This window comes from Triturus cristatus, chromosome 1_1 (genome assembly GCF_964204655.1).
Source record: "Triturus cristatus chromosome 1_1, aTriCri1.1, whole genome shotgun sequence".
NCBI lineage: Eukaryota > Metazoa > Chordata > Amphibia > Caudata > Salamandridae > Triturus > Triturus cristatus.
Genome location: NC_140579.1, coordinates 41,625,851 through 41,650,418, shown reverse-complemented (window position 1 = coordinate 41,650,418; position 24,568 = coordinate 41,625,851). Strand labels below are relative to the sequence as shown.

Here is a 24,568-nt window from a genome sequence, read left to right as displayed (position 1 = left end):
TGATTTCTATACCAATACTCTCTCTTATTGGACCATGCAAGTTAATCTCTTCCTCAGTCAAGGATCCCTCCCAGCTGTCCTCAAAATAGGACAGGTTACCCCCTACTAAAAAAAACCTCCGCAGATGCAAACAACCTCAATAACTTCCGCCCCATCACCACTCTCCCTTTTCTTTCAAAGATCACAGAAAAATGTGTTGCAAAACAACTTTCCCAACACATTATGGACAATAATCTCCTTGACGTGTTCCAGTCTGGCTTTATTCAAAATTGCAGCACTGAAACAGCCCTGCTGCGAGTGATCGATGATGCGCTGCATATACTCGATTCTGGGGAATCGTGCCTTCTGATTCTTCTTGACCTATCTGCGGCCTTTGACACTGTTAATCACAACACCCTCCTTACCACTCTTCAACAGAGAATGGGCACGAAGGCACAGTGCTTAAATGGTTTGCCTCATTCCTCTCGGACAGATCCCAAATGATCAAGATTGCGAATAGTCTCTCGTCTCCACTGGTGATTGGTCAAGGCGTCCCTCAAGGTTCCATCCTTGCACCCACTCTGTTTAATCTCTATCTGGAACCATTAGGGAACCTCCTAAGCAAATCTGGAATCCTCTACCATCTCTATGCAGATGACACCCAAATCTACCTCAAGGTGTCTTCCTCTCAAGATCTCTCACTACGCAACTCTACTCTCAACTCTATTCACAACTGGATGTTAGTTCACCAACTCATTCTCAATCCCGCCAAAACTGAATTCCTCCTCCTATCTACCTCTCTCTCCCCGCCTCCTGTTCAATCCTGGATGGATCAGCTGAATGTACACAACAGTAAACCCATCATTGTCAACTGCGCTAAATCCCTAGGTGTCATACTTGACAAAAGACTCAACCTAATCTCACACATCAACTCCATTGCCAAGAACGCACGTTATCAGCTGCGTCTTCTGTGGGGGATTCGTCGGTTCTTCCCAGAGAAATACCTAAAAACCTTGGTCCAATCACTAGTTCTCTCTAGACTGGGTTATTGTAATTCTCTTCTGACTGGCCTTCCCAAATCTCACCTCTCCCCCCTTAAATCCGTCCTCCATTCAGCAGCTCGCTTCATTTCAGGATCCAAACGAAGTGACCACATCACTCCTATCCTGTCTTCTCTCCGATGGCTTCCCATCGAGGCGAGAGCTATTTACAAAATGGCTTGCATCACCCACAAAGCCTTGCACTCTTCCTCCCCTCGCTATCTGGCGAATAAACTGAAATTGTCCGGAGGCTTGAGACCTTCTCGGAATGCGGAAAAGTTCTTGCTTGAGCCCCCCTCCTTCAAAAGGGAAAAATTGATGGCTCAATCGTTCTCAGGTAATGCGGTGAGAATCTGGAACTCGCTTCCTCCTTTGCTCCGTGCCACCTCTTCCATCCGGATCATCAAAGCGGACCTCAAATCTCTTCTTTTCCAAAGACACTTTCAGAACTAATTCCTTAATTCTCAGACCCCGCCAGGAAGTTCGTTAGTCATTGTAAATTTGTTATATTTATTTATTTTTTTGTACATTCCTTGCTTGCTGTGGTTGATATTGTGTGCATCTTTCCTGCTGTGTTTGATTCTGTGTCCTGCTATTTTTGTACGTTCTATTTTGTAACATTTCTCTCATGTAACTTAACTGGTTCTATTGTACAGCGCTCTGACACCTTTGGGTAAAGTCCGTACTTTATAAAAATGCATGAATAAATTAATAAATAATTTCTCAATGATCTTACATCCTTTCAACAACCTACATCATTTGAAAATAATAATACAATATCCCCAAAAACCTCCCATGCACATAACATCAGGAGCACCCACACATTTTACTTTTTCTGTAACAGAGAAATCTCTCACCGCCTTTAGCAGAAGCATCTTTGGATCGCTTTGGAACAACACACTGCCATGCTTCTTGACTTTTACAGCAGCAACAGAACCTATCTCAAAACTGAAACCTACTAATCATTTACTTATCTTATTTTAATCCACCTAAAATGACTACCTCAATTATTTCATTGTTATGGTGATGTTCTTTACTCATCTTCCACTCAGAAAAGGTAAAACGCATTGTTCTAATGCTGTGGAGAATAATGTCCGTCTTGGGCTTCCATCCAATTGATGAGCTGAGGCCCATCCACATCTACATAAAGTACAAAATTCAAATGAGTAAATGAGACAAGCTAAGCTAAGTATGAATTAAACACAGTCTAACTGATGGATGGGGCCTGTGGCATCCACATCCCAACGGGTATATGTGCAAGCCCATATGGCCAACACAACGTCACTTTTATCAACGTTGTGGTGGCGATAGGGGCTTTGCCTTATTTACAAGGCAGTTTTAAGCCACTTAATGTGCCTTGTAATTAAGGCCCCCTTTCACGCTATAGTTAGTGTGAAAGGGATGGGCAGAGGGTGTTGCGGTGGGCGTTCCACCACAACACCCATTGATTTTGAGGCTGCCTCCTATGTACAAGGGCAGTGTACATAGGAGGCAGCGCTAAAATAAAGACCAGGTAAAACCTGGTCTTAAGTTGGCGAAACAAGGAGAAATTCATTATTTCTCCTCGTTCCATGTGTGCTGCCTTGTGCAGCATGCATGAAAGAAGCAAAATGACATGGATTGTTTATGTACAGGAAGGTTGCCCTTCCTGTACATAAACAATCTAACACCATTTTGTGACTTTACTGTGTGCTGCATTAGGCGTCAAAATGGCATTTCAGGATTGTTTATATGCAGGGAGGAACCCCTTCCTACACATAAACAATCCTCCCCTGCACGTAGACACCCTTGCACTATGGTGCAAGTGTACCTGCGTTGGTGCTACACTGCTAAGTGTAGCACCATCGCAGGGGAAAATGCAAGGCTGTACCATATCCTTGTAAATATGGTGCAGTCCTGCGTTTCAGAAGTGGCGGAGTTCGGCGTTAAGCCATGATGGCTAACGCCTCACTCTGCCACTTCCTTTTACACATGGCCCCAAATGTTTTGCAGAAAATGTATATGCACGCAATAGCACAACTTGCGTGTGGTCATGTGGGATAGAGGCAAACCAATGGCTCCCACTGCAACTTCCCTTAAATGTTGGAGAAGATCTAGGAATTCATAGATGAATTCTCAGACCTCCTCACCACCTTATCCATCTATCATGCATATAGCAACATCCTTGGTAACTTATGAGTCCAAGACAACTAAAACATTAAAAAAAACTATCCAGCGGCATCAACTCACTCAATATAGTACAGCACATCACCCAACCAATACATTCCTGGGGCCACATCCTCAACCTTGTCTTCTTTACATCCTCTCCCATCCTGTGCGAGCCTCCCATACACCTGGAAAGGACCAATCAGCGTGTCATCCTCATGACCCCTCAGCGTTCACAACCAGTACTCCATGACTTCACACTACTGAAGTACTTCATGTTAACACAGATAACACATCGCATCAGCCTACGGCACGTACTGTACCAGCAGTGTCAATGAATCTGCCAACAAAGCAAAACACTCTTCAAGACAATTCAATTCTGCCTGACCCTCCTAACCCACACTCCACAGAAAGGTGCAACACTATCAACATCGTCTTAAATTTAAAAATACAGAAAATCTGACAATACCATGACAACAGCAAGCATGCTTCTCTGGCGACAACCTGGCTGCATCTAATAATGCTTATCCTTTAAACCCAAGTATCTTGCAGTCTTCACCGACATATTCAATTCCATCAAAGTGACCACCTACGGAGATGAGGTATTACCTTTGTCTTCTATTAACGCCATCCCTGGAGAATCTCTTGCATCCCCGGTCAACCCTGTCAGTGCCTCATTCACTCAAGGCACCTTCAATGGAGTTATCAATACAAGTGAGATGTCTCCCACTGCTGGTGAAATCCACACAAGGCCCATGATATCGCCAATTACTGGCCTTTTATGAAAAAGCAATCTACGCTCAACTTCAAGATCGATCGAACACCGACTGCATATTTATCAATGCACCATGCGGCAGCATGGAGACAGCAGTCTTACAGACCAAAGGTGATGTCCTCCTGACCACGCATAAAGCTGTTTAACAATCACTATGCCATGTCGAATGGGATTTAGCATTCTTCTACCTATCTTACCATGTGGTTGGGAGGCACACCTGTTAGTTCACATGGGTGCCACACAGTCCCAGAAGATCCCAATCACTTGCAGAAATCCCCAGGATTACATCTTGATTCCCCCTCATCCTCTACATCAAAATAGAGGCCCTACTTACAGACAACAACATAAAAATCCACCAATATGCTGACAACACAAAACTATATTGGAAGCCTAGACTGGTACTGACTCCTCCGCTAACACTGCTTGAACCGAATCCAGACCTGGATGTCCAGAAACTAGCTGAACCTTAATCCCACAAAACTGATGTTGTGCTATTCGTAAACACCGCACGATGTTGAACTTGTCAGGAATGGTTGTTGCTGCTGTTTTGATTGACTGATGTTTGGTTTGATGTTGTTAATGGACTTGAGATTGCATACCTGCCTTATATCTGCTTCTGTCTGTTTTGTAGCTGAGGTGACCCTGGATCCTGACACTGCTCATCGGAACCTTATCTTATCTAAGGACGGAAGGAGTGTGAGACACGGAGACGAAGCACAATATGTGCCCAACATGCCACAGAGATTCCATCCAGTCGTGGCTGTCCTGGGGAGAGAGAGACTGAGCTCAGGGAGGCATTACTGGGAGGTGGAGGTGGGGGACAAGACAGACTGGACTTTGGGTGTATGTGACGAGGATGTGAACAGGAAGGGGGTCTATTTATCACCTCAGAATGGATACTGGACAGTGCGGCTTAGAAATGGTGAATACACTGCTGTCACTGACCCCTCCATCCTTCTGACACCCCAGTGTACCCCCAGGGCTGTGGGTCTCTTCCTGGAATATGAGGCGGGCAGGTTCTCGGTTTACAATGTGGATGACCAGTCCCTGCTCTTCACTTTCTCCGGGGTCTCCTTCCCCCCCACCCTGTGGCCCTACTTCAGTCCAGGACTAAGTGATAGAGGAAGAAATACAGGAGCACTTCGTATCCGGCCGGTGACAGGGCGGGGGTAAAGAGACTGGCAGTAACACCAGGTGAGGGGGCAAAGTGTACATCATTTACTGTCACTGGCAGGTATGAAGGTGGCAGGCTAGGTGGACTGAAAAACCTTCTTTTAATTCAAAGAAGCTAAACAAAATGAGACAAAATTGGAGGCAACAAGCTGGTATTAATGATCCCTACTATGAGGTGTGTAGACTGTAAATAATATATTTTAGCAGTCAAAGCAAGTCCGGAGATAAAATCACAGAAAGATAGTTGAAGCTTGCAGCGAGGGCCATGCTTGTGGACAAGGGCTAGAATAAGAACACCATGGTCTGTACAAGCCTTGAAGTAGTTACCAGTGATTTGCAGAAATGTGATGCTGGGACACAAATGAGGCAAACAACCAAAGGCCTTTGGAGTGGAAGAAAATGTGGAAGGATCAAATTAGTTCATCAAGAGTATTTGCTTCTTTCTAGTCAATTTGTTAAAAGATATCTTGGTCCTACTTGGGGACGAAGGGCTTGAACGGCCAGTGCTAATGTAATGGAATCAGGGAAATAGAACAAGACAGGGTACTCCATAGGTAAACTGGACCTAGGTGAAAATGAAGATTGCTGTAATAAAGAACGTAATTATCACTACTCCGTAATCAAGAAATCAAACTCGCACAATTTCTTTTATATTTACCATTTACCATTAGGCTGTTCTTGATGGAGAGCCCATGCTATAGAATGCCCTAATGTTCAATATACCATTAACTGCACTTTAACCCTCAGTCTTAACCATAGGCAAACCTACGTAGCATGATGCCCTAACCTAAACCATACTCTTTTTAGGTTAGGGCATCATGCTACGTAGGTTTGCCTATGGTTAAGACTGAGGGTTAAAGTGCAGTTAATGGTATATTGAACATTAGGGCATTCTACGTAGCATGATGCCCTAACCTAAACCATACTCTTTTTTTTTTTTTTTCTAAGCTTCCACATGAACTCTGAGAGGCTGACATCAGTAATACTGATTTGCAAGAGTTATGGAGATCATCTTGTAGACTGCTGTGGAATGTGGTGAAACCGGCGTGGTTGCGTAGGAACCACATCTTTACTATCCATAGAGCATACTATTCCCCCCTTCGACTTTCTAAATTTACTCAAGGGAATATGGTGGTGTGTGCTAGATGTGGACTCCTAGCTGCCTCTGACGTCCACATGTTTTATGAATGCCCCCTTCTGTCTCAGTTTTGGGAAGCCATCTGTAAGATCTTGTCGTCTTCAATAGACTCCAAAATAACTGTACATCCCCAGTTGGTGATTTTCGGAATCTTAGAGGGGGTCTCCAGCTCGGCGAAGAAGCTAGTATTTTTCGCTATACTTCTGGCTAGAAGGGAGATATGCAGAAAGTGGAGGACCCTTTACCTCCTTCTATCAATGATTGGTATGCCTCTGTCCTGCATGTTTCCAAGTTGGATTTGGCTAGAGCTGGGAATCCAGATAAAAGATCATTTTGGCACCTTCTTAAATGGGACCAGTGAGACTCTGGGTTTTTTTTTTTTTTTCCCCCAGGTCCAATGATTAAGCCATCTATCCCACTGCTTTGTATAAGCAGTGGTTTGATTCCTTTTTTTTTGGCACTTGGGTAGCACCCTGGCTGAACTTCTGAGGTTATGGTATGGCGATCGTTGGTATGTCAAGCCCGATTGCTGTGGGATGAGGCCCCGGTTCCATAACTATCCCTCCCAGTTGGTATGAACTGTGACAGCATATTGCTTGTAAGCCGATTGATTGCGCATATAGAACCTTGGTGGCATATTTATAACCCTATTCCAAGAGCTGACATGAATCCTAGCCCTTGCCTGTACCCTAGCCTATCCTCAACATTAGCCCTTACCTTAACCCTAAAGCTGCTGATGCTACAAGTCTTCCTCCCACCTCATGCTCGTTTAACCAGCTACAATATCAGACGCTCGCTGTCTTCCATCCTGGCTCTTCATCACTAACTCTCTGTTAATGAAGAGGTCCCTGATGAAGGTAGGGAGGCCCAAGACTTAGGTAGGAGCTCAGTGCTACTCCTATGATGGACAACTACCTCTCCATCGGAAATCTCTATTTTCTTGCAAAGACTTTGAGAACCTGTGTTCCCGCCACACAAAAGAATTTAATCAGTGACAATGTCCAATGTTTCAGTGGGGTTTCAGACCCAGGCACAGCACAGAAACAGCTTTGGTAATTGTACTCAGTCATTCCCTGTGTGTCAGAGGAGCTCCTATCTGCTGATTCTACTTGACGTTTCAGCAGCTTCTCAACCTTCCTGAGACTGTTATGGGCATGCTAGACAAGATCCTGATTGGTGAGTTGGATTGTGTTCCTCTCCCTTCTCACATCTGATTAAGCCCTGACTCTCTATCTTGGATGACACAGAACCACCTTAAACTGTATCTTGAGTTGTATAAGGTTATGCTCCTCACCTGCAAACCCTTACGGCACTGACTCAGTTCCATGCATCTCCCTCCTCACAGCTCTTGGTGTCACCCTAAACGTGTTGACCACTGCAAAGTCACTTGTCCTTCTGCCTAGAACTAGTCAGGAGGAAAGAAAACTTTCACAGTGTAGTTCCTTGCTTTTGAAAAATAAAATAGGGCCCTCTTTCTACAGATTGATGATGCCAGAACTCAGGCTGGCCTCTTCCTTGCAGTCCCTCCAAATTTTGCTTAAAAATATTCTGCTGTGTGATGTCCAAAGACTGGCAGCTTAATTCTATCCTTGAACTATACCACTTCCAATGTAGGTCTTGCCCTATCTATACACTTAGTGTTCCCTCAGCTTTGGGACTCTTGCCTTCCCACAGTGGTTTGAAATCCTGCACTGGCCGCTACAATCCACCATCATATCACCCACCTGTGCACCTCTCCCTGCTCATGTTATCCCAGGCTCTTTTACCACTTAGTGTAACAGCCAAAGTGTCCTCTATACAACTAAAGTATGCCCGAATATGTACATATTTTCTTCTACAATCAAACGTACCATTCTTTTGTGGACAACTGGAGTGTGGAGATGAGGGGCAGTGGCAGGAGGGGTATTGGGAACAGTTGGAGAAGGAATAAGTGACCCATCTGGTATGAGGAGCATTGCACATCAGCCCTGAGCCAGGCCTCTGGAAACCCAGGACTGGACTTGCACTGATTAGGGCTCATCAACCAGCTATCCCTTGGTTCCAGTGGCACAGTGTGCACGGAACCTACGTCTGGCAATACCCATTACACTTAGGGCAACAAAAACAAAGTGATGGTTGGAATGCTTGAATTAATTTGTAGTACTGGCTATCACTCAGGCTGCATCCCAGTTCATTGTTTTTTACCAACCATCCCACCTCAGTTTGGACCCATTCATTGCAAATCAGTCTTGCCCCATCTCCTGTGGGAACAGTCCAGCCCGAACTGCCAGAATCAGTACTTACTTACACATCTTTCAGGTGGGGATTCTACCTAGTTATCCTCGAGTTCATCTGACAGGGAGTCTGTGCCCCACAAGTGAGCTTGATATATGCAGAAATGTAATGCAAAAAACAGTGTATCAATGCCCAACTGGCGGTGTATTTCTTAATGAATGTTTCTTAGTAGAGAACGTGACACCATCAAGAATGAAGTATTCTGAGATGTTTGGTTCCTGTATTTCTGCAACAAGAGCAACACGAAGGGGGATAAGTCTGCGGGAAGAGTGACTGTACACAAATATATATGTATATATATATACACAACGTACTGGAAATGTTTTTATATATTCAAGAATTTACAAGAGCAAAAACATGTACAATTATGTAGTTCAGTTTCAGTTCAGTTTATTAAACTTTGTTTAGTTGACAAACATTCATAAAATCATACATGCAATAAATACATATCACACCAATTAAACAGAAGCTCATTGGCCGTACTACTGAAAAACGCAACAGGGTATGTAAAATATATTAAAACTGGAAAAGTGCTGAAGTGCAAGATCAAATAACCCACCCTTTACAAAGACCGGAAAGCCCAGGGAGTATACACCATGGATGAAAGATAAATGCAACTGATATGTTTTAAAAAGGCATTGTGCCACGTGAACGGACAGCTGCACGGAGATATGAGCTTACGGAGAAACGTGTCTCTTCATCCAGCAGTTGTTGAAGGTAATAAGTTGGGACACAGTGCCTGACATTTCTTGATTTCATAAAAGGGACTAAAACAGTCTTTGTATACAGTTTATAAAAATTACAAAAGAATAAAAAGTGAAACATAGATTGTTTGGAGGACCCATTACAGGGGCATACGCTCTCTTCGAGATTGTGTTGGTATCCACGAGGAAAGCAGATTAGGAATTTAGCTGTATCAGTCCTAAACCGAAATAACAAGGAGTGCTCCCAATTCCCTCTATTCTGCCACAGATAACTAGTGGCAGGGGCCACAGTGCTAAGATTCAAAAAGGCTTCAACAGGAGGTTTCAGGGATTCAACATTTAGGGGTCGATTCCGATCCCGGGTCGGACAGCTCTCCGAGAGCTGTCCGTAGCATTACCGTGCGACCGACACGTGTCCGTAGCCGGTCCGTCCTGTAGATGAAGTACGATGCGCAAAACTGCCAAAAACACGACCGACACTTACGCTGTGAATCAAGCCCCATTCTCCGTCTGAGCCGTAACTCCTAAAGATGAACCGAGTCGCCCGGAAGCAGTATCCATAGCAGTTCCCGGCATGACAAGTGCGATGCGTACTTCCTACGCGCCGGACGGGTCATCACGCATGGGACATCACAGCATCCGGAAAACAAGCATATCAGCTACGATTCGCGCCACAAATCAATACACGGCTACGAGACGGACCAGCTTGCAGCGGGTACAAGACAGAGCAAGAAGCAGCGTGTACGACACGAACACATCATGAATCTCATCGCGCAGGTCATACCAGTACTCTACATCTATGACCGGATCAGGGACCGACGGCGCAGGCGTTAAGTCAGACACCTACAAAACAAACAAACGACACGTACACGCAAACTGGCACACACACACAGGGGATCCACATCCTGCCCACTAACAACAGCCCACCATAGCGGTTGCATGGCCAGCACCACTAACACCCCCACCCAGAGTGGATCTGTTGCCCATCACCCCTGCCACCCCCACTCACAGGGGACCTGTTGTTCATCATCCCTGCCACCCCCAGCCTTAGGGCTGATGTTGCCCATCACCCCTGCCACCCCCAGCCACAGGGCTTATGTTGCCCATCACCCCTGCCACCCCCAGCCATAGGGCTTATATAGCCCATCACCCCTGCCACCCCCACTCACAGGGGACCTGTTGCCCATCACCCCTGCCACCCCCAGCCATAGGGCTGATGTTGCCCATCACCCCTGCCACCCCCAGCCATAGGGCTTATGTTGCCCATCACCCCTGCCACTCCCAGCCATAGGGCTTATATAGCCCATCACCCCTGCCACCCCCACTCACAGGGGACCTGATGCCCATCACCCCTGCCACCCCCACTCACAGGGGACCTGTTGCCCATCACTCCTGCCCCCCCACCCATAGGGGACCTGTTGCCCATTACCGCTCCCACCCCCAGCCATAGGGCTTATGTTGCCCATCACCCCTGCCACCCCCAGCCATAGGGCTCATATAGCCCATCCCCCCTGCCACCCCCACTCACAGGGGACCTGTTGCCCATCACCCCTGCCACCCCCACCCATAGTGCTTATATAGCCCATCACCCCTGCCACCCCCAGGGGACCTGTTGCCCATCACCCCCAGCCATAGGGCTTATGTTGGCCATCACCCCTGCCACCCCCAGCCAAAGGGCTCATAAAGCCCATCACCCCTGCCACCCCCACCCATAGACCTTTGTTCACACAAGACAAATTTACAAATCACATGACCTCTTTGCTAAATATCACTTTCTTTCAAAACCAAAGAAACACACCCAAGAATAGGTCAAAGGTTTTTTTCTAGTTATTCTGAGAACCATTAGTCCCAGTCCCAAATTTCACCACCAATCAAATCATTCAAATAAATGGTGATCTCTCTTTACTTCAGGCAGAAAACAACAGAGATTTTTCCATGGATTATAACTCATGGCAAATCTACTAAATTAACATACGTTATGTTATGTCATGTTAAAATTGGTCTTTTATAGCGCTCAGCTACTCCAAGGAGTGTCCCGGCGCTTTTAATAACAACCTACACCAAGAGACACAGCACAGTAGACAGAAGACAGGGCCGACAGAAAAAGGACAAAACAGACTAAAGAGCAAAAAGCCAAGTTTTAAGGCCCTTCCTAAAAGTCAACAAATTAGCAGTGCTGCGCAGAGGCAGAGTATTCCAACGCTGCGATGCCAACAACTTAAAAGAACAACCTCCAATACGAGCCTTTTTAACTCGAGGAACCACAGCCAAGAACAAAGATTCAGACCTCAAGGATTGGGCCGGATGGTAAAAAGCCAGTCTCCTTTGGAGATATTTCGCACCCGAAGCATAGAGGGCCTTATGAACTAAGGTCAAGGCCTTGAAAACTATCCGTTTCCGGATCGGAAGCCAGTGGAGTGACTGTAAAAGACCGGAAGCTCTGGCTCGCCTATGTAGGCCAAAAATGGCTCGCGCGGCCGCGTTCTGGACCACCTGCAGTCGTTGCAGGAGATATTCCGGTAGGCCGATATATAAAACGTTAGAATAGTCCAATCTTGAACCAATCAAGGCCTGCACCATCGTCTTCCTATGATCCTCCGAAAGCAAATGAAGAAACATTCGGAGCATCCTAAGGAGGCCGAAACATGTTCCAGTAAGACCAAGGATCTGAGATCTTAACGACAAACCATTATCAATCTTGATCCCCAGATTCTTTGCCAGCTGAGATGAACCCGCTGGAGGGAACATGTTAGCAGGCCACCATTCCTGCCAGTCAGGATCAGATGGGCATCCAAAAAAAGAGTACCTCCGATTTGTCTGAGTTGCACTTGAGGCTGTTGAGCTGGAACCATTTAAAAACAGCCCCCAGGCACTCACGAATACTCTCTCCATCAAAATCTTCTCCTTTCCTGCACGAAAAGAGGAGCTGGGTATCGTCGGCATAAGATACGATCTGGGCCCCCCAAAACTCCGCCAATGCCGCTAAAGGAGTCATAAAGATGTTAAAAAGAGTCGGGCTCAACACAGAGCCCTGTGGAACTCCGACTCCCAGAGGTGGCATCGTGGCAGAGCTGGGCGGGACCCAGACCGTTTGCTGATGGCCCTCCAAGAATGATCTAAACCATCTGAACACCGTCCCCCTCAGACCGATATCATAAAGTCTGGCGAGGAGACCCTCATGGGGAACGGTGTCAAAGGCCGCCGACAAGTCCAACATAACGAGCATAGCTTTGCCCCCCGAATCCAGTACCTCTCTAATGGCCTCAGACACCTCCAAGAGCGCCGTCTCGGTGCTTAGGTTAGGGGTAAGCCAGATTGAGTAGAGTGCAGCAGATTATGAGATTCCAAGAAATTGGAGAGCACGATATGCACATGCTTCTCCAAGATCTTAGCCAACGCAGGGAGAAGAGAAATAGGCCTATAGTTGGCCAAAGCCTCAGGGTCTAGACCAGGCTTTTGGAGAAGAGGAATAACCATTGCCTGCTTCCAGGCCTGCGGGACCACCCCCCGACTCAGGGAGAGATTCAAAAGTGGATTCGCCAGCGGATTTACAGCTTCAGCCATTTTCGCCAAGAATTTGTCCGGACAAGGGTCAAGAGGCGACCCAGATTTAAGATTGGCCATAAGTACTGAAGACGACGAAGCTGAAATTGGCGGAAAAACTGCCAGAACTGGACCCGTAGGGGCCAATGAATCTAGGCCGTCCTCATAATTGGGACGTACCTCAGCCACCCTCGGGGGAAAGGAGTCCTGGATCAGTTGAATCTTAGTAGTAAAGAAATTGGCGAGGGCAGAAACCCACGGCTCAGACGGAGCGGCAATGGTCCCATTATACCGTGGAGACATAAATTCCCTGACAATCGTAAAGATCTCCTTACAGGAGTTAGAGGCAGCCTCTATCCTCCTTGCCAGATAGCCTTTTTTTTCAAGGAGGATGTCTCGATGGTATGCTTTAACCGCGGTCCTATATACAAGCCTGGCCTCCGGATCATACTGCGACCGCCATGCCCTTTCAGCCACCTTGCACTGCCGTCGAGAGGCCGATAGTGCTTCAGTAAACCAAGGGGCCGAGACCCGCTTAGATGTTAGTCGAGGGGCCTTCTCAGGGGCCAGATCATTCAGCCTATCCGTTGCCATGCCTGCAAGGACACTAAATCACTCTCCAGATCACCCGTAAAGAGACAGGGATTATCAAGAGATGCTTGGGCCAGCATTTCAGGAGTCACCCGATGATACGCCCTAAGTGTACGTCCCTGATGCCTAGGAGCGGTACTTGATGGTTTCTTTTTGCCCAGTACGTAGAATTCGGCCAGCCTATGATCTGACCAAAGTACAGGCAAAAGTGCAAGCACTTCTATAGGGGACGTAGAAAAAACCTGATCCAGGGTATGACCCTTGTCGCGTGTAGGTCCAAAAAGGTAAGGAACAAGACCTAAGGAGGCCGTGACATCAGTCAATTTGATCGTATCCTGATCCAATCCCTCCTCCATATGAAAATGAAAATCCCCGGCCACTACACAATGCTCAGCTCTAAGAGCGAGCACCGCAATTACAGACTGGAGCTCATCAACAGCGCCAGGAAGCCTTTGGTGTCAGCGCGCTTTACAAGTTCCACTTAAGATAAGATAAGATAAGATCAAAGAAGGAACCAGCCGGGCCCGGGGGCCTATAGACTAACAGCCCTTTGACAGATTGATGAGGCGCCAATACTATAGAAAAAGCGAGGGATTCAGATCATGTGATGGCATCCATGGGAATAATGGAGCATGTGACCAATTTATTCACTACAAGTGCCACACCCCCACCCCTCCCCACCGATCTATCTTGACGATAAATATCGTATTCTGGAGGAATTGCTGTAGCTATATCAGGATTGGAAGAATCCCCCAGCCAGGTCTCTGTCAACATCAGACATAACGGTTTTTCAGTGGACAGGAGATCAAAAATTTCCTGAGCATGCCTGCTCATGGACCTGGTATTTAGAAGCAAAAAAAGATGCTTCACACAATCCACCTCCCTATTTGGTATAAAGACTGAAGCCGTACTTGGGAACCACCCACACCCCGGGCATCGTCTCTTACCCCTATACGGTCCGGGAAAGACTCTGCGACAGGCGCAAAACACCTTCTGCAGCGACCGTAGCTCACGAGCCGTATAACATACCATGATTACAGCAACAGATGGTAATACTTATAAGTATACTAATGTCGGAGACGCCGTCCCACGCCTCCGAGACGCTGACGAGCGCAGACGGGCAGGACTCTGGCACAACTCAGGCGCAGAGAAGGCGCCCACCACTGCGCGTCACCGCTGCGCGTTAAAGTGGCTGGCTTAAATAGACCGTCCGCGTATAGGGTGCACGCCTACACCACCAATATGGCGCCCGACAATGCCACCAGCGATACCCCAACCCAAAATTGCGACCAAAGATCCCCCAGCTACCCCAACCCGAGGACAGGACCCGCCAAACAGCGCTGCGCTAACAATTATGATGCGAGTGAGAGGGCGAGTAAAACCAAGGGTAAGAAATGAAAAATAACACAGATACTCAAACGGGAGATTTTAAAATATCAAGATAGCGCTGCGCTCTGCGCGTATGTCTATTGGCAGGTAGTAAAAGCTCAGATACCTTATCCAGCTGACCCGTTCAACTGACCGCCTTAAATAGACCGTCCGCATATAGGCTGCACGCCTACACCACCAATATGGCGCCCGACAATGCCACCAGCGATACCCCAACCCAAAATGGCGACCAAAGATCCCCCAGCTACCCCAACCCGAGGACAGGACCCGCCAAACAGCGCTGCGCTAACAATTATGATGCGAGTGAGAGGGCGAGTAAAACCAAGGGTAAGAAATGAAAAATAACACAGATACTCAAACGGGAGATTTTAAAATATCAAGATAGCGCTGCGCTCTGCGCGTATGTCTATTGGCAGGTAGTAAAAGCTCAGATACCTTATCCAGCTGACCCGTTCAACTGACCGCCTTAAATAGACCGTCCGCGTATAGGCTGCACGCCTACACCACCAATATGGCGCCCGACAATGCCACCAGCGATACCCCAACCCAAAATGGCGACCAAAGATCCCCTTTTTTTTTTTTTTAGGGAGGTTTATAAAGCGCTTGGTAACGCTCGAAAGCGTGTCCCCGCGCTACAGCTGAGAGACTCAGAGCAGTAGTGAGGAGTAGGAACGACTATCTTGAAAAGAGGAGAGTTTTTAAATTCTTCCGGAAGCTGGATTCCGAGGGGTCTAGGCGGAGATTAAGAGGCAGGGCGTTCCAGCGCTTCGCTGCCAAATGGCGAAAAGAGCGTCCACCCATACGAGCCTTTCTGACCCTAGGGACCACAAGTAGACCTCCGTGAGAAGAGCGCAGAGCGCGAGAAGGTTCATACCTGATAGCAAGGTTCTGGAGTGGTCTGGGAGCTTTCCGAGCAAGGATGCGATGGCAGGTACAGAGGGCTTTAAATTCCACTCTGCTTCTCACTGGCAGCCAGTGGAGAGTGTGAAGGGCAGCTTTCGAATCCGATCTATTAGGAATTTTAAGGATGAGTCGGGCTGCCGCGTTCTGCAATACCTGGAGGCGGTTTATTGCCTTACAGGTGGCTCCTAAGTACAAAAGGTTGCCATAGTCTAGGCGCGATGTCACGAGGGCATGTACCAACGTTCTCCGGGCGGACATAGGAAGGAGAGCAAGGACCTTGCGTAAGATTTTTAAAACGCTAAAGCAGACACCCGCCACTCGGTTTATTTGGGGTCCAAAAGACAGGTCAGCATCGAGCCATACGCCCAGGTTTTTTACTTCCTGACGGGGCATAGGTGCTTGCCCTAGGCATGGGGGCCACCATGCCGACGACCAGACGGAAGGACTCCCCCCCACCACGAGTACCTCGGTCTTGTTGCCATTTAATTTCAGGCAATTAGTGGACATCCAGGTTGCAAGATCTTGCATGCAAGCTCTGAAGCTGTCCATAACAAGTCCGGGCGCTCGAGAGAGGGAGATAACCAACTGCGTGTCATCGGCATATGACACGATTTCCAATCCATGACTCGCGGCAATTGAAGCCACTGGAGAGACATAAAGATTAAATAAAGTTGGGCTCAGGGACGATCCCTGGGGAACGCCCTGTCCCAAACCTATGTCTCTAGAGTAGTGATCACCCAGGCGGACTTGGAAGCTTCTCCCAGTTAGGAACGATTGGATCCATTGAAGTGCAGCCGCAGATATTCCTCCGTTATTCAGACACTGTAGCAAGTTGGCATGAGCAACAGTGTCAAATGCTGCACTCAGGTCCAATAGGATGAGGGCCATGGTGTGACCCTCATCCGCCCCCTGACGTAGGGATTCCACCGCCGTCAATAATGCAGATTCTGTAGAGTGACGGGGACGAAAACCGAATTGAGTATCGTGTAATAAGGTGGCTTTATCAACAAAGTCCATCAGTTGTAGATTGACCGTTTTTTCGGCTACTTTGGCTAAGTATGGTAGGAGAGAAATTGGCCGCAGGTTCTCAAGTTTCTCAAAACTAGTGGTAGGTTTCTTCCTTAAAGGTAGGACCACCGCCCTTTTCCAGTCTTTAGGTACTGTCATGGTACTAAAAGACACGTCTAGTAGATGTCTGATGTAAGGTTCTAATACCACCAGACAATCCACTAGACGTTTAGGTGTGGTAGGATCCCGTGGAGAACCCGACCTCACTGATCTACAAATTTTTAGGAAGTCTTCTGGGGGCGGGACGAAAAAGTGGGTCAGTCTGCGTCTATCACCCCATTCCCTGGGGCTTTCGACAAATTCTGTCCCAGTTATAGGCTGCGTTGGGAACGCTGAATAGATTTTGGCTATTTTTTCTGAAAAGAAATCTGCAATTTTATTGCATGATTCGGGGGAACAATCAACTGGGGTATTGATTGATTTTCCGCTCGAAAGAGTTTTATAGAGTGAAAACAGCTCTTTCGTTGAGTTACCAGCTTCACTGATTCTGGACGCATAGTATGCTGCTTTAGATTTTCTGATTTGACCATGGTAAAGTCGTCTGTTAGTCAAGTAGGTGGCTCTAGATTCTTTGGAGAAGGTCCTACGCCAATCTCTTTCGGCTCTTTTCAGTGTGGTTTTCATGGTTCTTAGTTCCACGTTGAACCATGGGGCAGTTTGTTGAACACGGCCCCCGGATTTGGTTTTTTGAAGAGGAGCTGTAACGTCCAGTGCCTCAGAGATGCGATTGCAAAGATTAGTGTTAGCTGTGTCGGCGTCCTCCCCCCCCGGGCTCCCCCCCTTGGTCAGTGCCTCGCAGAATTTAGGCTGGGAGAAAGTAGCCCAATTCCGCCTAAGATGATACAATAATGTTGGCTGCGGGGGTGTGCTTCCAGGAATACGAATGGAGAAAGGGACTAGATAGTGATCCGACCAGGGGATGGGAATAGGGGTTATAGCTTCTATTTCCCCCCAGTTTACAAATATGGGATCCAGCAGGTGACCTAACTGATGTGTCGGACCGCTAACAATTTGATTCAGTTGGAGGGCACCTAAAGCCTGACTGAAATTCTTACTGGCGCGATCTAAGGGGTTATTGAGGTGTAAGTTAAGGTCTCCGAGTACCAAAAATTTGTCATTACGTAAAGCAGTCTCCATAATGCCTTCAACCAGACTTTCCTCAAACTTGGCTATAGGGCCTGGGGGTCTGTAGATTAGCATGCCCTTTATCGTATGGCTATTAGTCACTTTAATAGTGAAACTCCCTGCCTCACAATCCAAGGTGGGAGAACTGTCCAATTGGCATTGCAAGCTTTCTCGAGTTACAATTGCAATGCCCCCTCCTCTGCCTATGGGTCTGTCCTGTCTGTGTATTGTATATCCTACTGGAAGTGCCTCCAGGGCATCGGATGTAGACTCATTGTCTAACCACGTTTCTGTTAGGAATATAAGGTCCCAGTTTTTCTCAGTAAGTAGGTCATATAGATCTAACTTGTGTTTCCTTAATGAGCGTACATTGAGCAGTCCGCAGTGCATGATGTAGTCCTTACTGTTCGTAATCCTACCAAGGTCATAGGAGAAGTGGCAGTGTTCGCAGCCTATGTTGTCTTCTACTCGAAGTTTATGCTTGCAAGAAACATTCACATTTCGGCGTAAGGCAAGTAATTCCTGCTTACTCCACCGTGTGTGATTGTCCCGAGGGGCATGGGGTAAGGCCCTGGACCGTGTACGATCGCGGACGGGCGCAGACGGGCTGGACTTAGGCGCGACTTCGGCGCGAAGCCGGCACGCCCGCTGCGCTCGCCCGCTGCGCGTCCGGGGAAGGCGCATTGAAATAGGGGCGGGAGGCGTGGCCTCGAGAATGGGCGTGTCTGGGGGGTCAAGCGCGCGATGGCCGCAGCGCGATTCTCCACCTCCAACAACGCTCGAGTCAGCTGCGCTAGTGCTATCCCAGCTGCAACTAGGTCCGTGGAGTGCAAGTAAGTGCAAAGTACTTTGTTTAAAACACAGAGTAAAATCACAATTTTAAAAATAATCGGCCAGAGTTCTCCCGGCTTTCCGCCTCAGGAGGATTTCAACTGTTGGCGCGTTAGAGTTACGTTGCGCTTATATAGGTCGGGGAAGTGGGCGTCGCCTCGGAATGGGCGTGGCCTCGAGAATGGGCGTGTCTGGGGGGTCAAGCGCGCGATGGCCGCAGCGCGATTCTCCACCTCCAACAACGCTCGAATCAGCTGCGCTAGTGCTATCCCAGCTGCAACTAGGTCCGTGGAGTGCAAGTAAGTGCAAAGTACTTTGTTTAAAACACAGAGTAAAATCACAATTTTAAAAATAATCGGCCAGAGTTCTCCCGGCTTTCCGCCTCAGGAGGATTTCAACTGTACCAGCTACCCCAACCCGAGGACAGGACCCGCCAAGCAGCGGTGCGCTAACAATTATGATGCAAGTGAGAGGGCGAGTAAAACCAAGGGTAAGAAATGAAAAATAACACAGATACTCAAACGGGAGATTTTAAAATATCAAGATAGCGCTGCGCTCTGCGCGTATGTCTATTGGCAGGTAGTAAAAGCTCAGGTACCTTATCCACACAAGATGCATATCCAGCTCCAAAGATAATGAATTGCTTCCTATGAATCCGCATCATAATCGCTAAACTCGCAATGCGCAACTGGTATTGTATACGCTATTTAAATCAAAAAAACAATTTAGCATATGCATTACATTTGAATGAGCATTGCCATCAATGTGTCACCAGTCGCGTCTTTTCTATTCACAATTACATTAAATTGACTCCCTCAAATGCCGGTCTAACCAAACTATGGGCTCCAAGTCCGCCATGCGACACCTTTAAAAAGGCGACCAATAGGGCAGTAAAGCTACAATCCTGTCTTGGATACAAAATCAAGTTCAGCGCCCGCTCTCACGCATGGATGGTAATTAAAGACTAAAACACCATGACCCCAGCACCTTACCTGGCAATCCCGTTTTCAGCACGTATAAAGCGCAAACTCATGATTCCGCGCATGAGTAACTTACTAACACTAGCAAAGCAACCAATTTGGAAATACGCTGGTCCGACATCATGTAGACTTTGCAAAGGAAAAAAAATATCTCACTCATTGGCTCTGCATCTGTCCCAAACTGCGCAAGCTACGCTCATAAATGTTAAAGAAACGGTTCAACAACAGAGGGATCCATACATGTAGGGAATCCATAATAGCATGCCTTAATCCTGGAGACCTGCAGTTAAACTGCACATTTCTGGGAATGGCTCAAACCGAATAAAAAGTGAATCTAATATTATCGTGACCAGTCCACTATCACACTATCCTGCTTTGGGTGGGATAGGCGGTTGAACATAAGTTACATTTGTGTGCGTATTTGCATAAGTACTGCCACAGTTTTAATGCTGAGTGGCTATAATCATGTAATTTTGGGGTTAAAAAAAAAAAAAATTTGATTGCATCTTTTCTTAGGATGTAATATTTTATTACATTATATATGGTAATATTTTATATTTTAAACTGGGAAATTGTCATGGCTTTGCATATTTGCACATATACTAGTCCATCTTTTAAAGCGGATTGGATTTAATCATGTCATTTTGGGGTAAAAAATTGATTGCACCTTTCCCTAGGATGTATTATTTTATTACATTATATATGGTAATATTTCATACCTTAAATTGCAAAATTGTCATGGCCTTGCGTATTTGCACATATACAATCCCGGTCTTAAAACTGATCGGTTTTAATCATGTAATTTTAGGGCATAGTCACGGATCGCATAATTTCTTAGAATTTACTATTTAATCACCTTACATATGATAATATTTATGCTTAAGTTGCAAAATGGTTATGGTTTTAAATAACTGAAATAATAAACGTGAACTTGATATTGTAATTATTGCAAGATTTATTAATTAAATACAAAGTTTGCCTTTCTATGGTCCCAAATCAACAGTCTGTTTTATTTTAGTTGCTTTGCAATTTCAGGTTTTTTCAAAATTTTAAATACTTTAAAACTGTTTGTGCTGAAATATGAAACTAAATAAAAACCCTTTGCTGACTTTAGACGTTTCAATTTTCTACATTCAGAGTTTGCAATTGCAGCTGTCATTTTAACATGGAGGACACTTTATGGGTTTTCTCATTGTTTTCAACTAAATACACTGTGTGAGTGGAGTTTCTTAGTATAGAGTTTTGAGAGTACATAGGAAATGGGGAACGAAGGAATAAGTGAGTTATGAATAGAAGTGTGGTACTAATGAGGGGTTATCACAGCAAAGGTGGGATTGAGAATCTTTTTTGGTAGGGTGGACTTTTGATTTTGTGTTCTATCTTTTTTAATCTATGTATATGATGAGTAGGAGGAATCTGATTTACTTGAATGCTGCTTTTTAAGTGAGGGGCACTGTTTTGTTACATTTGAAATTTAACGTAAGATTCCTTTTTAAGAAAAGAATACTAATTGATTCTTCATATTCTTTTCAGTCTATCGGCATGTGCTTGGAGTGTTTGTTTGTTTCTTTGCTTTATCGATTCACTTGATGCTAAATGTTTTTACATTGTTTGACTGGCATTTGTGTGTAATTTTTTGCACTTGAAATTTCCATTTGTTAATGTATAGACACGTAAAGGTCTCAAATTTGGACCGTGGTATAAAACAAGCAATGGAAGTGTTGGTCCAGCCTCGTATTTTATTGAAGCTGATGTTCTAGTACTGCTTTCTAGAAATGATACATGTCTAAAAAGGCACCAATCAATTCCATCAACAGCCACCAAAACCCTTCAAATGTGCCCAAACGTGGTCGTAACTGACTCTTCTCAAAATATTTAAAGTCTAGAAGTTCATTTCAAAGTTGTAATATGTTACTTAGAGCTACTTGTTGTGTTTAGTTCTCAAATAAAATATAATTGTGTTCATTATTTCAAAATTATGGTGCAAAATGTTGAGCATCTTCCGATAAATATTTCAGAAAATATGTTTCTTAAATGCTTCAATGGCAGCTGCTTAGGCAGGTCGCTCCCCACGCCGCACAGCACCACCAGTGTGTTGCGCCTTTGAGCCCTGCTGCCGCTCTGCCGTGAGATCGAGGTCCTCCTCCACCCGCAGGCTACCACCTGCGCCTTATCCCCGGTGGCCAGTGGTAGGCCGCAGGTTTGCTTGCTTGGTTCGTTGCCCGCATTGTATTGTAATTGTGCCCGTATTAGTTTGCAATTGTATTCTGTACTTGTTTCTCGCCCCTTTATTTCCCCTATCTCTGCTGTGCCCCTCTTTTTTCCCTTCTGTACCCTCTGCCGATACCGCTTTCCCCCCGCTGTGTCCCCTGCGTCCCCGCCCCCATTCGTCCGCTTCCACCCACCTCCCAGCTGCTCCTCCCTCCCACCTCCCCTTCTTATGGCGTCCGCTGCGCGGTGAAGGCAGCAACCCTTGACCCTGCTTAGGCAGGTCGCTCCCCATACCGCACAGCACCACCAGTGTGTTGCGCCCTTGAGCCCTGCTGCTGCTCTGCCGTGAGATCGAGGCCCTCCTCCACCCGCAGGCTACCACCTGCGCCTCATCCCTGGTGGCCAGTGGTAGGCCGCAGGTTTGCTTGGTTTGTTGCCCGCATTGTATTGTAATTGTGCCCGTATTGTTATACAATTGTATTCTGTACTCGTTTTTTGCCCCTCTTTTTCCCTTCTGTACCCTCTGTCAATCCCGCTTTCCCGCCGCTGCGTCCCCTACATGCCCGCCCCCCCGCTCCCATTCGTCTGCTCCCTCCCACCTCCCCTTCTTATGGCGGCCGTGCCCCTGGTGCGCCTAAGGCAAGCCCGTCTGTGCCTGGACCGCGCCCAATGCCAGAACCCCTGGCCCCCGCGAACACCATTACACCCGTCTCCGCTACAACTCCAGCACCCTCCACGCACTCAACGCCAGCCAATCACGCACCTGCTGCCTGGCTGCCCCGAAGTGCACCCAAGGACCCTTCTCCTGGCGAAACTGCAGCTTCAGCAGCATCCGACCCGCCAACGCACCGACCAGGTAAGGACCCAACTACCTCAGCTGCATCCTTCACAACACCCGCTCCGCCCACAAACACGCCATTGAACTCTGGGACCTACTCGACTCTACCTCCCCAGACGTTGCCTCCCTGATGGAGACCTGGCTGAACCCCTCATCAGCACCCGACATCGCCATAGCCATCCCAGAGGGCTACAAGATCAACCGCAGGGACTGCACCAACGGAGTAGGAATTGCCATCATCCACAGGAACACCCTCAGAGTCTCGACCAACACCAACAACACCCTCAGCACCGCAGAACACCTGCACTTCCAGATCCACACCGACCCCAACACCACCCTCAGAGGAACCCTCGTCTACAGACCCCCCGGACCCTGACCACAGTTCAGTGACTCCATCGCCGACTTAGTCAGCACACATGCCCTCACCTCCACAGACTACATCCTCCTTGGGGACCTGAACTTCCACCTGGAGAACAACAACGACACCAACTCCACCACCCTGAATGACAACCTAGCCAACCTCGGACTCAGACAACTTGCCACAACACCCACCTACTCCGCCGGCCACACATTTGACCCCATCTTCTCCGCCAGCCCCCACGTCCCCTTCAACCACACCACCGAACTCCACTGGACCGACCACCACTGCATCCACTTCACCTTCAAGAAGCCCACCGCGCAAAGTCACCGAAGACCAGATAACCACCAACCTCACCCAGAGCCCACCCGCCGACCCCGACACCGCCGCCCGCAACCTCAGACAGTGGATCGACGACTGTGCCAACACCCTCGCCACGTTCAAGAAACCCCCCCAACAATCACACCAGCAAGAAAGCCAGCTGGTACACAGTAGACCTCCAGGCCTCCAAGCAAACCTGCCGAAAACTGGATAAGAACTGGCTCTGCGAACGAACACCGGACACCTACGCTGCCCACAAGAACGCCACCCACAGCCACCATCACCTCATCAGATCCGCCAAAAGGGCATCCTTCAAGGACCGCCTAGACAACAACGCACACAACAGCAAAGAGCTCTTCAACATCGTGAAGGAACTCTCCAACCACAGCTCCAACACCAACGACATCACACCTTCGCAAGACCTGTGTGACTCGCTGGCCACCTTCTTCCACCGCAAGATCGCAGACATCCATGGCAGCTTCAATGCCACGACAGCCCCAACAACCACTAAGACCTCTGGCCTAACGACCACCACCCGCACCAACCGCATACTCTCCTGTACCAACATCAACGACACCATCAAGATCATGAACACCATCCACTCCGGATCTCCGTCAGACCCATGCCCACACCACATCTTCAACAAAGCCAGCACAGCCATCGCACCCCATCTCCAGAAAGTCAACAACATCTCCATCGAGACAGCAACCTTTCCGGAGAGCTGGTAGCACGCCGAGATCAATACCCTACTCAAGAAACCCAAGGCGGACCCTAAGGACCTCAAGAACTTCCGGCCCATCTCCCTGCTCCCGGTGAAGGTCATCGAGAAGACCGTCAACAAACAACTGACCCGCTACCTCGATGAGAACAGCATCCTGGACCCTTCCAAGTCCGGGTTCCACAGCAACCACAGCACTGAAGCTGTCCTCATTGCCACCACAGACATCAGGGCCCTGCTGGACAATGGAGAAAATGCGGCCCTCATCCTCCTGGACCGGTCAGCCGCCTTCAACACGGTCTGCCACCGCACACTAAGAACACGCCTACAGGACGCCGGGATCCAAGAGAAGGCCCTGGACTGGACCACCTCCTTCCTCTCTGGCAGAACACAGAGCGTCCGCCTCCCCTCCCTTCTGCTCCGAAGCCACTGAGATCATCTGCGGCATACCCCAGGGCTCATCC

General features: G+C 47.6%; 1 protein-coding gene across 1 annotated transcript in view; it reads left to right on the top strand.

Annotated features, from left to right (window-relative positions):
- The window catches only part of LOC146869310 (E3 ubiquitin-protein ligase TRIM39-like), a 254,307-nt gene extending 248,478 nt beyond the window's left edge, over positions 1-5,829 (top strand). Inside the window, exon 10 of the mRNA XM_085647166.1 lies at positions 4,571-5,829. Within this exon, the coding sequence (XP_085503292.1) occupies positions 4,571-5,112 (542 nt within the window). The 3' untranslated portion in view covers positions 5,113-5,829. The remainder of the gene's footprint in view (positions 1-4,570) is intronic.
- Positions 5,830-24,568: the final 18,739 nt, after the last annotated feature.